General features: G+C 41.0%; 1 protein-coding gene across 3 annotated transcripts in view; it reads right to left on the reverse strand.

Annotated features, from left to right (window-relative positions):
* ACSBG1 (acyl-CoA synthetase bubblegum family member 1) overlaps window positions 1–15,035 on the reverse strand; it is a 161,876-nt gene extending 146,841 nt beyond the window's left edge. Inside the window, exons 1-4 of one of the 3 annotated variants that reach the window (XM_073619171.1) lie at window positions 14,821–15,035; window positions 14,306–14,354; window positions 11,776–11,889; window positions 671–888 (exon numbers count right to left, since the gene is read on the reverse strand). In XM_073619171.1, the coding sequence (XP_073475272.1) occupies window positions 671–888; window positions 11,776–11,833 (276 nt within the window). In that variant the 5' untranslated portion in view covers window positions 11,834–11,889; window positions 14,306–14,354; window positions 14,821–15,035. The remainder of the gene's footprint in view (window positions 1–670; window positions 889–11,775; window positions 11,890–14,305; window positions 14,355–14,820) is intronic. The other 2 variants (XM_073619169.1, XM_073619170.1) reach the window with 2 other exon arrangements.
* Window positions 15,036–15,425: the final 390 nt, after the last annotated feature.

Consider the following 15,425-nt stretch of genomic DNA (forward strand, 5'->3'; position numbering starts at 1 on the left):
CCCATCCCTATAAATGAATAAGCCAGTCAGTGGAACAGTCCATCTGGGGTCAGTACCCTTTATCAAACAAGCATATATAGGCAGCATAATAAAACCATTATAAAGAGCAGTACATAGAATAAGAATATGTTCTTATAGTAGACTATGGTCATTAGGAATGGGATAGTTCAGCTTCTCAGAGTTGAACAGCCATCTTTAGTCAGGGTGTACATCATTGATGTCTTCTGTTACCTAACAGCCTTAGTACAATCACAATTCTTCACATGCACAGGAGGCAGAACACAGTTCCCGTATATAACACAGGCATACCCCACTTTTAAGTACACAATGGGGTTTATTTACTAAAGCTAGAAAGTGCAAAATCAGGCTCACTTCTGTATAGAAACCAATGAGCTTCTAACCCCAGCTTGTTCAATTAAGCTTTGGTAATAAAACCTGGAAGTTCATTGGTTTCTATGCAGAAGTGAGCCTGATTTTGCACTTTCTAGCTTTAGTAAATAAACCCCATTGTGTACTTAAAAGTGGGGTATGCCTGTACATCATAGATTACTAATCAGTTGTTTATATAAGGAACTGTTTTTCTGTACATTTTAATAATTTAAGAATTGACACCATCAGTGCTTTCTCAGTAAATATGGTTCAGTCGGAAGTCATAAAATAATAACCTCACCTTTAAGAAACCTTTGGCAGCCTGTCGACAGAGTTTATAATATTCCAAAAAGCTTACATGCTCCCAGACACCATTCTTTTTACTTGAAAGGGCATTCAAATCACCGTATTTATCAACACACTCCATAAACGTCTGATGCACAGTCACTGGGGGCTGTGGACAGGACAGGTCAATTCGCAGCTCAACTGACCCATCAGCAACAGTTGTCCACAATTTCTCTGTAAAGACAAATAACATATTTATTATTAATAATAATAATAATAATAATAATTTTTTATAATAATATCTGTTTATAAAGATTGTGTAACTTATTTGGCTTTGTACCTATAATACAAAGACATTACACCCCTTTTTTTCTGTGTAAAATGTGTAGCAAAGTCTACATGGGCACAGCCATGTTTGCTCAGTCCATATGCAAATGCTGCTTTTTAATACAACAATGCTGTATCTCACTTAAGAGGTGTCTTACACTAAGAATAATAATGGGACTAAGCAATGCGGACATGTGCCATACTAATTTAGATTAAGTTCACGTTAGGCCTGTGATTACCAGCAGACATTAGTGGCTGTAAGAGGTCTCTTGGCCAGTTCCCTTATTTCTCTATCACTTCCCTTAAAGTAGATGTAAACCCACTCTCATCATTTCTAAATTACTTCCATAGTGCTGATTAGGGATGAGCCGAACACCCCCCCGATTCGGTTCGCAGCAGAACATGCGATCAGGCAAAAAATTTGGCAGAACACACGAACACCGTTAAAGTCTATGGGACACATAGTTACATAGTTACATAGTAGGTGAGGTTGAAAAAAGACACCAGTCCAACCTATGTGTGTGATTATGTGTCAGTATTACATTATATATCCCTGTATGTTGCGGTCATTCAGGTGCTTATCTAATAGTTTCTTGAAGCTATCAATGCTCCCCGCTGAGACCACTGCATGTGGAAGGGAATTCCACATCCTTGCCGCTCTTACAGTAAAGAACCCTCTACGTAGTTTAAGGTTAAACCTCTTTTCTTCTAATTTTAATGAGTGGCCACAAGTCTTGTTAAACTCTCTTCTGTGAAAAGTTTTATCCCTATTGTGGGGTCACCAGTACAGTATTTGTATATTGAAATCATATCCCCTCTCAGGCGTCTCTTCTCCAGAGAGAATAAGTTCAGTGCTCGCAACCTTTCCTCATAACGAAGATCCTCCAGACCCTTTATTAGCTTTGTTGCCCTTCTTTGTACTCGCTCCATTTCCAGTACATCCTTCCTGAGGACTGGTGCCCAGAACTGGACAGCATACTCCAGGTGCGGCCGGACCAGAGCCTTGTAGAGTGGGAGAATTATCGTTTTATCTCTGGAGTTGATCCCCTTTTTAATGCATGCCAATATTCTGTTTGCTTTGTTAGCAGCAGCTTGGCATTGCATGCCATGGTCCTTTTCCATCCTAGATTCCCCCAGAGGTTCTCCCCCAGCGTATAGATTGCATTCATATTTTTGCCACCCAAATGCATTATTTTACATTTTTCTACATTGAACCTCATTTGCCATGTAGTTGCCCACCCCATTAATTTGTTCAGGTCTTTTTGCAAGGTTTCCACATCCTGCGGAGAAGTTATTGCCCTGCTTAGCTTAGTATCGTCTGCAAATACAGAGATTGAACTGTTTATCCCATCCTCCAGATCGTTTATGAACAAATTAAATAGGATTGGTCCCAGCACAGAACCCTGGGGAACCCCACTACCCACCCCGACCATTCTGAGTACTCCCCATTTATCACCACCCTCTGAACTCGCCCTTGTAGCCAGTTTTCAATCCATGTACTCACCCTATGGTCCATGCCAACGGACCTTATTTTGTACAGTAAACATTTATGGGGAACTGTGTCAAATGCTTTTGCAAAATCCAGATACACCACGTCTACGGGCCTTCCTTTATCTAGATGGCAACTCACCTCCTCATAGAAGGTTAATAGATTGGTTTGGCAAGAACGATTCTTCATGAATCCATGCTGATTACTGCTAATGATACCGTTCTTATTACTAAAATCTTGTATATAGTCCCTTATCATCCCCTCCAAGAGTTTACATACTATTGATGTTAGGCTAACTGGTCTGTAATTCCCAGGGATGTATTTTGGGCACTTTTTAAATATTGGTGCTACATTGGCTTTTCTCCAATCAGCTGGTACCATTCCAGTCAGTAGACTATCTGTAAAAATTAGGAACAACGGTCTGGCAATCACTTGACTGAGTTCCCTAAGTACCCTCGGATGCAAGCCATCTGGTCCCAGTGATTTATTAATGTTAAGTTTCTCAAGTCTAATTTTAATTCTGTCCTCTATTAACCATGGAGGTGCTTCCTGTGTTGTGTCATGAGGATAAACACTGCAGTTTTGGTTACTATAGCCCCCCGATTCACTCGTGAAGACTGAGGAGAAGAATAAATTCAATACCTTCGCCATCTCCCCATCCTTTGTAACCAGATGTCCTTCCTCATTCTTTATGGGACCAATATGGTCTGTCCTCCCTTTTTTACTGTTTACATACTTAAAGAATTTCTTGGGATTTTTTTTGCTCTCCTCCGCTGTGTCTTTCATGTTCTATCTTAGCTTTCCTAATTGCACCCTTACATTTCTTGTTGCATTCTTTATAAAGTCTGAATGCTGAGGATGATCCCTCAACCTTGTATTTTTTGAAGGCCTTCTCCTTTGCTTTTATATGCATTTTTACATTGGAGTTAAGCCATCCAGTACTTTTGTTCACTCTTTTAAATTTATTACCCAATGCGATACATTGGCTAATGCCCTTATTTAATATGCTCTTAAAGCAAACCCACCTCTCCTCCGTATTCTTTGTTCCTAATATTTTATTCCAATTTATGCCTTTTAGCAAGGTTTGTAGTTTAGGGAAGTTGGCTCTTTTGAAATTCAGTGTCTTTGTATTCCCTTTATGTTTCCTATTTGTGTGATTTATACTGAAACTAATTGACCTGTGATCGCTGTTACCTAAATTGCCCCGTATTTCCACATCCGTGATCAGGTCTGTATTGTTGGTAATCAGTAGATCCAGTAATGTTTTATTTCTAGTTGGTGCGTCTACCATCTGACCCATAAAATTGTCCTGCAAGACATTAAGGAACTGGCGAGCCTTAAATGAATGCGCGGTTCCCTCCGCCCAGTCTATGTCTGGATAATTAAAATCCCCCATTATCATAGGTGTGCGCACAGGGTGTGCCAGGTGTGCCCAGGCACACCCAAATCACCCTGTGCAGAACAGATTCTCCCTACTCGTCTGGCTTCCCCTCCTTCCCCCCTCTCCCGCTGGCTGTTTCTGCGGGATTGTTAGAAAAGTTTTAAATGTTTATTGTGTGACTATTGGAAAAACTATTAGAAAAACAATAACCCTGAGACTTTTCTTAAGATGACTTCTGAGCTCATTGTTTTATTAACTTGCTGTATCGTTTGCTTTAACTAACTCCATAGTAAGTTGTAGGATGATTAGGCTTAACCATATATGGTAGAACAAGAATGTACAGGAAACACTAATTAGCGAAATAAAGTACCATTTTGTACCAGGCACGCTATGTGTGTTTCCTCAGCCAATAGAAGCCTTATCTCTATATTATTGTAGGTATTAGGAGGGGGGATGTACATTTCTTTGTATGATTCTTACTGCATCTTTTGGCTTGTAAGCATCATCCATTTGTGTGACACATCTTAAATAAATTGTCTGCTTTTCAATACATCTGGAGTTCGAACTGATCACAAGAGGAGAGTATTCCTAACATTTTTGGTCCTCCGAGCCGTAACCAACAAGTGCATTTCGGGTCAGATGGTCCCGACAAAAACTTTGGTGAGTATTGGACCTCAAAGCTCACTGAGAATTAAAAGTCCCCCCACTCAATGTTAGTGGTGAAATAGGGGCAGGGGCCTGAGACCCAGATCCACTGTCTCGTTTCGAACTTCGTGATCCAGTCCTCCTGGTGTTTGAGAGGTAAGATAATTTAACTTATTCTTAATACTCTCTAAGAGTCTTTTCTTCTCTTTCAGTTTGATTCTGGATTAATGTGTTGTAATTGCCGACACTGGTATTGATTGTATAATATCTTAATAATCCAGTGTGCGAAGACAGAGACACTTGGGAGCGTTGTCTAAGGTAAAAAATAGCGTTACCCGCTGTCCAGGACAGATAAAAAAAAGATTTGAGGTATACCGAACGTCAGAGGGTGAATGCCTGACGTCATCGTCGGAGGTGGATTGCCCGATGATGTAAGCGCTTAAGTGATCTAGGAAGATCACAAGACTAACTTTCTTTTGTGCGTTTAGTTTCTCCTTTCTCATGGTTAACCTTTCTGTTGATGCTGTAACCTTATTGAAAAGAAAAAGCAAAAAAAAAAAAAACAACAGTACTGCAGAGGCAAGTTAATTTTTTTTTTTGATTCTCCCTATAGTGTGGGGAGTGATGATATTTTTACACTTCTTGTATTCCTATTGTTACCGTGGGCTGAGGGTCACTATACCAGTGTTTTATAGGTAAATGAAAGACCCGTCTGGCGTTGACAATGGGGAATAGTCTCTGTAAAAGAATATTTTGTGCCTGCTTATGAGGCTGCTGTGTTCCTGATGTGCCAAGTGGGAGACTGGAACTGCTCTTTAGGGACACAGGGCTTTATAGGGAAGTTTGGATTCAATAGTAAACTAACTGTAAAAGTGTCAGGATTTGATGGATAAATTTAAATTGTTAGGACCCAAAGATCAAAAAAGGTATAGGTTGATAATAGGAGTTTAAATAACCAGCAAAAAATCTCTCTTCACACCTTATGGTCTGTGTGTTTGTAAAATTTGTGTTGTAGCCTGCTTGCCTCTCAGTGAAAGATTGGGAGCTGGCAGAGAAGCAGGAAACTTTATAAAAGCTTAAAGAGATACTTGGTTTAATTGTCTTATGGCTTCGCTCTGTAAAGCAGCCAACACCTTGCTAGCCGCCAATGTATTAAGCAGATAAATATGTAAAATACCAGGTGACATTGCACTATATGGCCCATGGGGATTGGACCGGAGGCGGCTTGGTGGATTACTGCACCGTCTCAGGTACCACTGGGCAACATTGTCTGGGAGACTGTGCTACATCTGGGCCGTCTGCTCGGGGACAACCCTCGGTGGGACTCATAGGAACCAAACAGTTGGAGCTGCAACTTCAGGTAAAGGTGATCCAATAGCCATATCACTGATGGGTCTAGCAAAAGAGAATTAGACCAGCCGCAAATGTTATCTAAATGTTTAACAAATATTTGAGAAGCAGAAAAATAGCTAAGTATGACTGAGTAAAAAAATAAATAAGTGCGAGACATCATCACAGGGAGATTAAAGCCTGCAGTTTTTTTTTCTCACCCCCTCCCCTCGTGGAGGGAGTGAAGTGCTCCTCAGTTTCAAATTCCTGTGTGAGAGATTGTGTCTGTAAAAAAAAGTTAACTCTTGACCAGCTATGACAATACAGAAGGGTTATATTGTAAATATTGAAACTGAGCATAAAAAAAAAAAAAAGGTACACTGATAACACCAGGCTGCTTTATTATTTTTAGCATGCCATGGTGTTAAAGGAAGCACATGGCAGAAATTGTTGATGTTTTGAGGAGGTAGGTGGGAAACATGGAGGTGGATTATATTAAGGTATGAAATAATGTAGACTACACAGTCCTTAGAGACAAAGAAACAATATTGGAAAACAAAAGGTTGCACAAGTATAGATAACATTTACATGTCACCTGATTTAAAACCGGTATTGCCAAAATCCTTATTTAGATATGCAGCAGTATTGACACATGGAGTAACACATGTGTCAAACAGGGGGGTGACTGAGATGTTTAATAAGGTATTTACAGCCCATGGCTTCACTAACTACTAAAAAAAACCTTTTTGCTCTCAATGGATTATATGTGCAAGATACAATGCTTAGGGAGGCATAAGACCACGGAAAGGGAAGTTCCCCACACCGCATTATCCATTCCAACACATTTGCATTGATTTTATTGAATTGTACAAATGTGAAAGGAAGAAATATTGTTTGCTAATCATAGACACCCTGACCAAATGGGTGGAGAATTCCCGACAGGAAGTGCAGATGCACAGACAGTGATAGTGGACCCTATTTTGTAAATAAAACTATACAACATTTGAGAGAAGTGATGGGAATTTAAGTGAAATACCATTGTGCCTATCATTCCCAATCAGCTGGATTGGTGGAAAGACATAATGGCATTCTAAAAAGCAAACTGAGGAAAGCTATGGAAGAAACAGGTAAAAATTGGATGTACTGCCTACTAGTAGCTGTGACCAGTATGCATATCACACCCACAAAAGAAGGTTTAAGCCCATTTGAGATGATACATGGAAGGCCATATAAGATACCCTTACAACCAAATGAAACACCTACTGAGGAGTCTGAGCACACACTAGCAGAACACATGTCTAGGCTGTTAAGACAAAGACGTACTAATGATTTTTGTTCTGTCCTAGAAGGTCCAATTCGAGAAGATGAAAAGGTGCATGTGGGAGATTGGGTCTTAACAAAAAGTAATAAGAAAAAGCAGTGGTACTCCCCAAGGTGGGATGGCCCTTTCAAAGTCCTCCTAACTACCCCTACTGTGATAAGGATTGCAGAGTGGTCTACCTGGATTCACCAGTCCCATTGCAAAAAGGTTTTACAGGTAGAGTAGGGCCAGTTGGCTACAAGAGGTTCAGAGAGTCCGGCTACAAAGGGAGGTCCTGCACAAGGTGGGACTTGTCTCAAACCGGTGAAGTCTCCCCTACCCTATCTGCTGGAACTCTGTAGCTGGTTAGGATGAAAGGGACAGTAATTATCCTTGGGTTACTGGTGACTCTAGGAGAGGCGTCCATAAGAGGGGGGAGACGTTATGGAAGAGTAGAGGAACCTTTGGATTGGGAAAGAACAGGAAAAGCATTGAATCTAACCTTTATAGAGGGAATAACTAGCACCATACTGGTAGACTTCTGTCAGATTTCAGATTGTGGGGATACAACTGGGGCTAGAGGACTTCTATGGGCAGATAAATACATTTGCTGGCTCTGGGATAGGGCAGGATGTCAAGCATGGGATCAAGCCCTGTGGACCACAGCACATCAAGATTGGGGGTATAATCTACCAGGGCCTAAAGAGAGTGGAATAAAGGAAAGATTCAATTACAGAAGCGGCCAACTCCCCCTACACACATAGTAAGAACTGTAAACAATTATTGATAACATTAAAGGAGTCGAGGAAGGAAGATCAGTGATTTTCTTCGGGTCTGATATGGAAATTAAGGGGAACCCTGTGCCAAATTTTTAAAAAAATGGCGTAGGGGTCCCCCCAGAATCCATACCAGACCTTCATTTTAAGGGGAACCCTGCGCAAAAAAAAAAAAAAAATGACATAGGGGGTCCCCCCCAAAATCCATGCCAGATCCTTATCCGAGCACGCAACCTGGCAGGCCGCAGGAAAAGAGGGGGGACTAGAGAGCGCCTCCCCTCCTGAAACGTACCAGGCCACATGCCCTCAACATGGGGAGGGTGCTTTGGGGTAGGCCCCCAAAGCACCTTGTCCCCATGTTGATAGGGACAAGGACCTCTTCCCCACAACCCTTGCCCGGTGGTTGTGGGGGTCTGCGGGCAGGGGGTTTATCGGAATCTGGAAGCCCCCTTTAACAAGGGGACCCCCAGATCCAGGCCTCCCCCCCATGTGAAATAGTAACGGGATACAAATGTACCCCTACCATTTGACAAAAAAGTGTCAAATTGTTAAAAATTACAAGACACAGCTTGGGGACAATTCCTTCATGGGAGGCTCCCGCCGTGTGATGCTTCTTCACTTGTGACAGTTCTTATATAACTGAGGATGGGGCCACCCGGTGACGTACCCGGGTGACCCCGCCCCCTCTGGCGCCACGGGCACTTCCCCATGGCTTCCTTGTGGCATCAGTGGGGGCGGGGCCACCCGGTTACATTGATTTAAAAATTTGGTGTGGGGTTCCCCTTAATTTCCATATCAGACCCGAAGGGCCTGGTATGGATTTTAGGGGGACCCCCACGCATTTTTTTCTTAAATTTTGGTTCGGGGTTCCCCTTAATATTCATACCAAACCCAAAGGGCCTGATAATGGACTGGGGGGGATCCCATGCTCTTTTTTTCAATGAGTTTAATCTATATTTTGCCGAGACCCGACAATTCATTATAGCCGCGATCAGTTTTAAATGACAATTTTTCCTTCAGAAATGTCATTTTGCTGTGGTACTGTTCTAAACACAGGAAAAATGTGCCACTTTACAGGCATACTATAGATACCCCCCAGGCACAATATTTAAAGGAATATTTCATTTTTATTGTTTCACTTTAAGCATTAAAAAGATCACTGCTCCCAAAAAAGCGTCCATTTAAAAAAAAAAATATTTTCATTGATACGTGTCCACTGTGGCAGGACCCGGGATCCCAAACACTTTTTATGACAATAACTTGCATATAAGCCTTTAAAATGAACACTTTTGATTTTTCATGTTAGTGCCCCATAGACTTTAACGGTGTTCCAGTGGCTTTTGAATTTGCCCCAAACACCGCATATTGTTCTGTGTTCGCAGAACATCCGAACAACCAAAGTTTGGCCCAAACTTATGCTCGGGCTGAACCGTTCGCCCATCCATAGTGCTGATCTATAAGGATATACATGCCTCCTGCATGTATCCTTGCCTGTCAAATATCTCCCCTTTAGCTGTTTGGAGCCCTGCAATACTCCAGATTCTGTGGGCAGGTCGGTTTTCCAGGGCTCAGTGGGTGGAGTCGTGATGTCAGTAGACCCCCTGCCCACCTCTACACTCAACTTGGCCAGGCATCAATATTTCTTACACTGAACTTCTGCTGGTCTCGTGGATTATGCCCCATGATCACTAACATCCAGTCAAAACCCAGGAAAGTCACCATATGACTTCAGCATACACAATCATGCTGAGGTGTAGAGCAGCCAATCCTGGGAGAGCTGGAGAAGAAAGGAGGGGGATGTGAAGCATACAGAATGCCTCTCTCACACTTGTGCATAAGATAAGAAAATCACCAGTCACAGCAAGGGGGAAGAATAGACACCTATTTCTCTATCTGCCCATTTTTATCTTACTGAAGAAAGAACAGGATTGCTCAGAGCTGGATTAACTCTTAGTGGCAAGACTGGGCACAGATGAAATGACATTCTCTGCTGAGGATATGAGTCTTAATTAAAAAAAAAATTGCTTTTGCATCCACTTTAAGAGTCCATTGACACTTGTGTGGCTTAAAAATCATGTGATTTCCATTGTGACTTTACCCTGCAACTTAATGCGACTTTGGATGAGTGTGAGAGGTTTCTCATTTATAAAAAAAAAAAAAATATGAAAAAAGCCCAATTTGCACATTATGCACAGCAGAGGGGCAGAAGACAACATCATATTGAGAGTGAATATTAGTGACGATCAGCCATTCTTTCATTATTTATTCCATTGTATTTTTTTTTAGTTTATTTTTTTTACTTTATTCTGTATTCATTTTCAAAAAAAGTTGAGGTACAGGCGGTCCTCTACTTACAAACATCCGACGTACAAACGACTCCTACTTACAAACAGAAGGAGACAACAGGAAGTGAGAGGAAATCTACCCCTAGGAAGGGAAATTCGCTCCTGTAAGAGTTAATATGGGAAAAAGGTGTCTCCACTGATGCTTTATCACCAATCTTGGTTTCCCTAACAGCCCAAAATTTTCAAAATCCAATTGTCATTGGGTCAGAAAGTGAGGTGAAATCTTCTGAACAGGGCACAGACAGAAAAACAAACTTTACAGGGGTAATAACCCTTCCCTATGTTATCCAAAAAGCTTAAAAATAGATTTTTTGGCTGGAGCTACACTTAAAAAATGTACCTGTTCCGAATTACAAACAGATTCAACTTAAGAACAAACCTACAGTCCCTATCTTGTTTGTAACCCAGGGACTGCCTGTATATGGAACTGTGCAGACACAATGATCTGTCATAGCATGGTGGCTAATTGGGTGGGCGCACTGGGTCTAAATACCCCTCAAAACTAACTGCCTAGAGTTTGTATGTTATCCCTTTGTTGTTTGAGTGGGTCTATTCTTGATACTCCGCTTCCTCCCATAATCCCTACATTCACAGGTAGCTTAAGTAACATCTTTCCAAACTGCTCCTAGTATGCTCATAAATGTGCTAAAGAGAGGCTTTTTTTTTCAGCAGGAACTAGGGGGAACTCAGTTCCACCATCTCTGGCTCAGGTCTTCTGCTCCCTGCTCACCACTATCACTTGGTAACACTGAAGTCCAGCTTCTGCATTTACAAGTGATAGCTTATCTCCCAGTAGCTCCCACAGGTCAGATCTCCTGTGCAGATCCCACTGAGTGCCTGACAGGGACAAGGGAGATACAGAACAGGTGCACCATAGGTGGTCTCCATTTTTTTCCCTGGTGACCAGTTGTTGCTGCTCCTACTACATGATCTTCCTTGCAAGTGACTTTAGTATAGTACAGTATGCTGTGAGGTACAACAGCCGGATAGGTGCTTCAGCTTAATATAGCAACAAAGGTAAGACATATGACAGATGGTGGAGCTTTTAAGGAGGGGGGGGGGGGATGAGGGCAGTGGAGGGAGGGGTTGTATGCAGAGGGAAGAGCTACTATTTGATGCAACTTGGCACGTATGTGTGTGTGGCGGGCATGGTTGAGTTCCTGCACCTTTTCTTTGAGAAAAAAAGCCCTGGCTAAAGATATTACATAGGACTAATGTGAATGGATTTATTTACTCTGTAATATACTGCATTATATTTAAGCACAAATGATGAAAATAAATTATAGGAGCAAGAACATAAAAATAGTCTATCAGGGTATATAATATAAATCTTGCCGTATTCACTGTCTTGTCCAGCTATCTACAACTTCTAGAAATAAGAATGTTTGTTCTCCCACTGTTTAGTATACTAACCTGTCAACAAAATGTTGGTTTCTGGTAAACAAAATTCTTCTGAAATGAGCTAAAAGCACATTAAAAAACATTAAGTGTAATAGCACTAAATAAAAACCGTCCTGCATGGTTTTTACCTTTAGATTTAACATTGTGGACTGTGGGTGGTGGTTCAGAAATAGTGGGAATGTCCATGGACTTTAAACTTGGTTTATAATTTCCACTGTGAAAGCAATTACTGTGTGCCTTATCTGAAAAAGTAAAGCAAAAAACAAACAAAAAAAGTTTTATCATTTCTTTCCACAATTACTCCAAGAAAACTAGTTAAATTATGTTCCCCTTTGGGCTGGTGCAAAAGCAAAATAGAAACAAATAATACAGTAGACATACACCAAGGTTATCTATAAAGTTGACAGCAGCAGATGCACAATATTGTTATAGTGATATTTTTTAGAAGCCTATTGGGTCAGCTTTATTCAGAACATGCAACATGCTAACTAAGTTTAGCGCAACCCCCTTAGGGCCCACTGGTATTCACTGGTCCTTCCCTAAAAGTTCAGAGGTTGCCCACCACCGTAAGCACCAGAGGTAGGCAAACTATGAGAGGTGGAGATCTACCTGAACAACATGAAAGAGATTAAAGATCACTGGGGTTCAGCGCCTTTAAAAAAAAAAAAAAAAAAAAAAAAAAAAGAAATTAACTAGCAAGCCCTGACTAAATAGTAAGAAAAACTATATTAAAACAAATGTCACTGTAAGAATATACATTTAGCCTACTCTAAGTGGATAGTGCCAGTCAGTAGAACAGTGGACAGTGTCAGTAGGACAGTGGAAGGTGTGTGAACAGTGTCAGTATGGCAGTGGACAGTATCAGTGTGGCAGAGGTTGGTGTCAGTAGGGCAGAAGATGTGTCAGTGTGTCAATGGGGCAGTGAACGGTATCAGTAGAGCAGTGGTCGGTGTAAGGAGGGCAGAGGTTGATGTCAGCAGGGCAGAGGTCAGTGTCAGTAGGGCAGAGGTCGTGTCAGTAGGGCAGTGGACGGTGTCAGTGGGGCAGTGGACGGTATTAGTAGAGAAGTGGACAGTGTCAGCAGGGCAGAAGTAGGTATCAGTAGAACAGTAGATGGTGTCAGTAAGGCAGTGGAAGGTGTCAGTAGGGCAGTGAATGGTGTCAGTAAGGCAAAGGTTGGTTTCAGTAGGGTAGTGGACAGCATCAGTCAGTAGAGCAGTGGACGGTGTCAGTATTTTTTCTTATTTTATTTTTGTGTTATGTTTTACATTTGTTTTTTGTTTTTTATTGTTTTTAACAATTTTAGTTTTTATTACTTTTTTTCTATTTTTTTAACAGCTTTTTTTTTCTGTTTGTTTTTCTGTTTTTTCACAAATTGGATAATGTCAAGTAGTGATTTTTTTGGAAATTTCATTAATCACTTATCTTGCTCATGTATGCCTATGCAAGCACTCAAACTATTGATCATGCTCATTGATAAGGGTTGTTGATAACCTTAGCCCCAGCTGTCTACAGACACTGCATTCCATGTAATGACATTTTTCTTATGGTAACTAATATGGTTAATGGTTTCTTATGGTAACTTATGGTAAGCATTTACATATATTCCAATGCACAAAGGTGCACATTAAAACACACACTATAAGGATTGAGTTGAGCTAACATAGAAAGCAGCCTATGATAATCATAATATAAGTTGCTATAAGCAACTACCTTAACCACTTCCCACCCGGCCTATAGCAGATTGGTTCTGTTATCCTGACTGGGCATCATATGACATATGACATAACATGCTGGCGTGCACCCGCGGGGGGTGCGCAGAGCGGCGATCGCGAGTGCGGCATGTCAGTCTGACACGCCGCATCTCCGATCATGGTAAGGAGCCTCTGACAGAGCCTTCTTACCACGTGATCAGCTGTGACCAATAACAGCTGATCATCTCGTGAACCAGGAAGTGCCAGTAAAAGGGAGGGGTATGTGCTAATAATCAGCACATTGATTATCAGCACAGCCCCCATCAGATGTGCCAATCAGCTGCCAATCAATGCCCAATAGCTGTCAGTCAGTGCCCCTCAATAAAGTCTCCCAGTGCCCACCAAAGTGCCAATTAGAGCCCACCACAGTGCCAATCAAAGCCCACTACAGTGCCAATCAGTGCACAGCAGTAAGACCTGTCAGTACCTCATTAGTGCTGCCTATTAGTGTCCATCAGTGCCACCTGTCAGTGCCACCTATCAGTGCCCATCAGTGCTGCATATCAGTGCTGCCTATCGGTGCCCATCAGTGCTGCCTATCAGTGCCCATCAATTCTACATATCAGTGCCCTTCAGTACCGCCTCATCAGCGCCCGTCACTGAAGGAGAAAACAAAATTTTATGACAAACTAATAAAAAAAAATTTATTTAAAAAAAATTCGGTCTTTTTTAGTTTGTTTAGCAAAAAATAAAAACCCCAGAGGTGATCAACTACCAGCAAAAGAAAGCTCCATTTGTGGAAAGTAAATGATAAAATCGATGTTTGGGTACAGTGTTCAATGCTGAAAGCTGAAAATTGTCCTGGACAGGAAGGGGCGAAAGTGCCCGGTATTGAAGTGGTTAAAGACACCAATATTATTGCAATTATTTATCCATCATTAAAAGTCCCTATAATAGTACTTACAGTTTGCAAATCTATCTTCCAAATGTTCTTTGGTCAACAAATGTTGGATCTGAAATAAAAGAGCAGACAACTAATTAAATATCCAGGTCACTTATCAGGCATCTGTGCGTTTTGGCAATTATGAATGAATGTCCTGCAAATTCCGCAACAATGACAGAGGGGCCTGAAAAAGGAGATTAAACTGTTGAAGAACATTAAATTGGAAAACCAGTAGCAGTTGATTTTTATCATTATTCAGAATATTTAATAGCTAAAGAAGTTATAATGAAGGTTAGTACTAGGAACAATTACACATATATACGGTATATAGACTCAGGTGCAAGGTGGAAAAGCAAACATGGGATAGCATTGTATAAGTTTCCCTTTTCAGAATTTGCAATATAACAATACAAATTTATATAAATAACTTTCTGAGAAGTATTACTTCCAATAAATGTTGCTTTTAAACTGCTTATTGTAATATTACTCTTACAAATCCTCAGCTAAGTTATTTCTGTACCAAAAGCCATTTTTACCTGTAATAAAATCGGAGGTCTTCACTGTAATGCTTTAGGTTAGTAGATCATTCTTCTGCAGCTACTGATCATATGTATTTCTTGAAGTATGAGCCAGTTTCATGAAGAACAGGTGTCAGTACAGGGGAAAGCGGCGGATGTGTAAAATACGTTTCAGTTCCTTTAGACTTCTTTTTCTCTCCCTGTTTTGGACATGTGAGGAATTTCAATGAGTTGTAAGGCTCTTTTTGATGCAAATCCGACCTTTCTCTGCGAATTGGCCAATCAGTGACATTTCCCAAGTTGTGGAAATCTGTGCCTCTTTGTGAGCGATTGTACGGAAGGATAAAAGAGACACAGTGGAATTAGGATGAGATTTTGTGCACTGAACAAGCAAAGCTTTGTGTGACTTTGAGGCTTACAGTTTTTCCCCAGTTCAGTTTTCACTGAATTGCTGCTACAGTTCCAACATATAAATGTATCCATTAATAAAAAAATGGGTGAAATGCATTAACTTTACGGATTGGAATTTATTTTTATAATTTAATTGTTTTTTTGTTTTGTGTATTGCTGTTTATCAAATGAGAAAAGGTGTGGGACCTTGTTGGATAAGCTGGATCACTCGC

The sequence above is a fragment of the Aquarana catesbeiana genome, linkage group LG03, assembly GCF_042186555.1.
Source record: "Aquarana catesbeiana isolate 2022-GZ linkage group LG03, ASM4218655v1, whole genome shotgun sequence".
Classification (NCBI taxonomy): domain Eukaryota; kingdom Metazoa; phylum Chordata; class Amphibia; order Anura; family Ranidae; genus Aquarana; species Aquarana catesbeiana.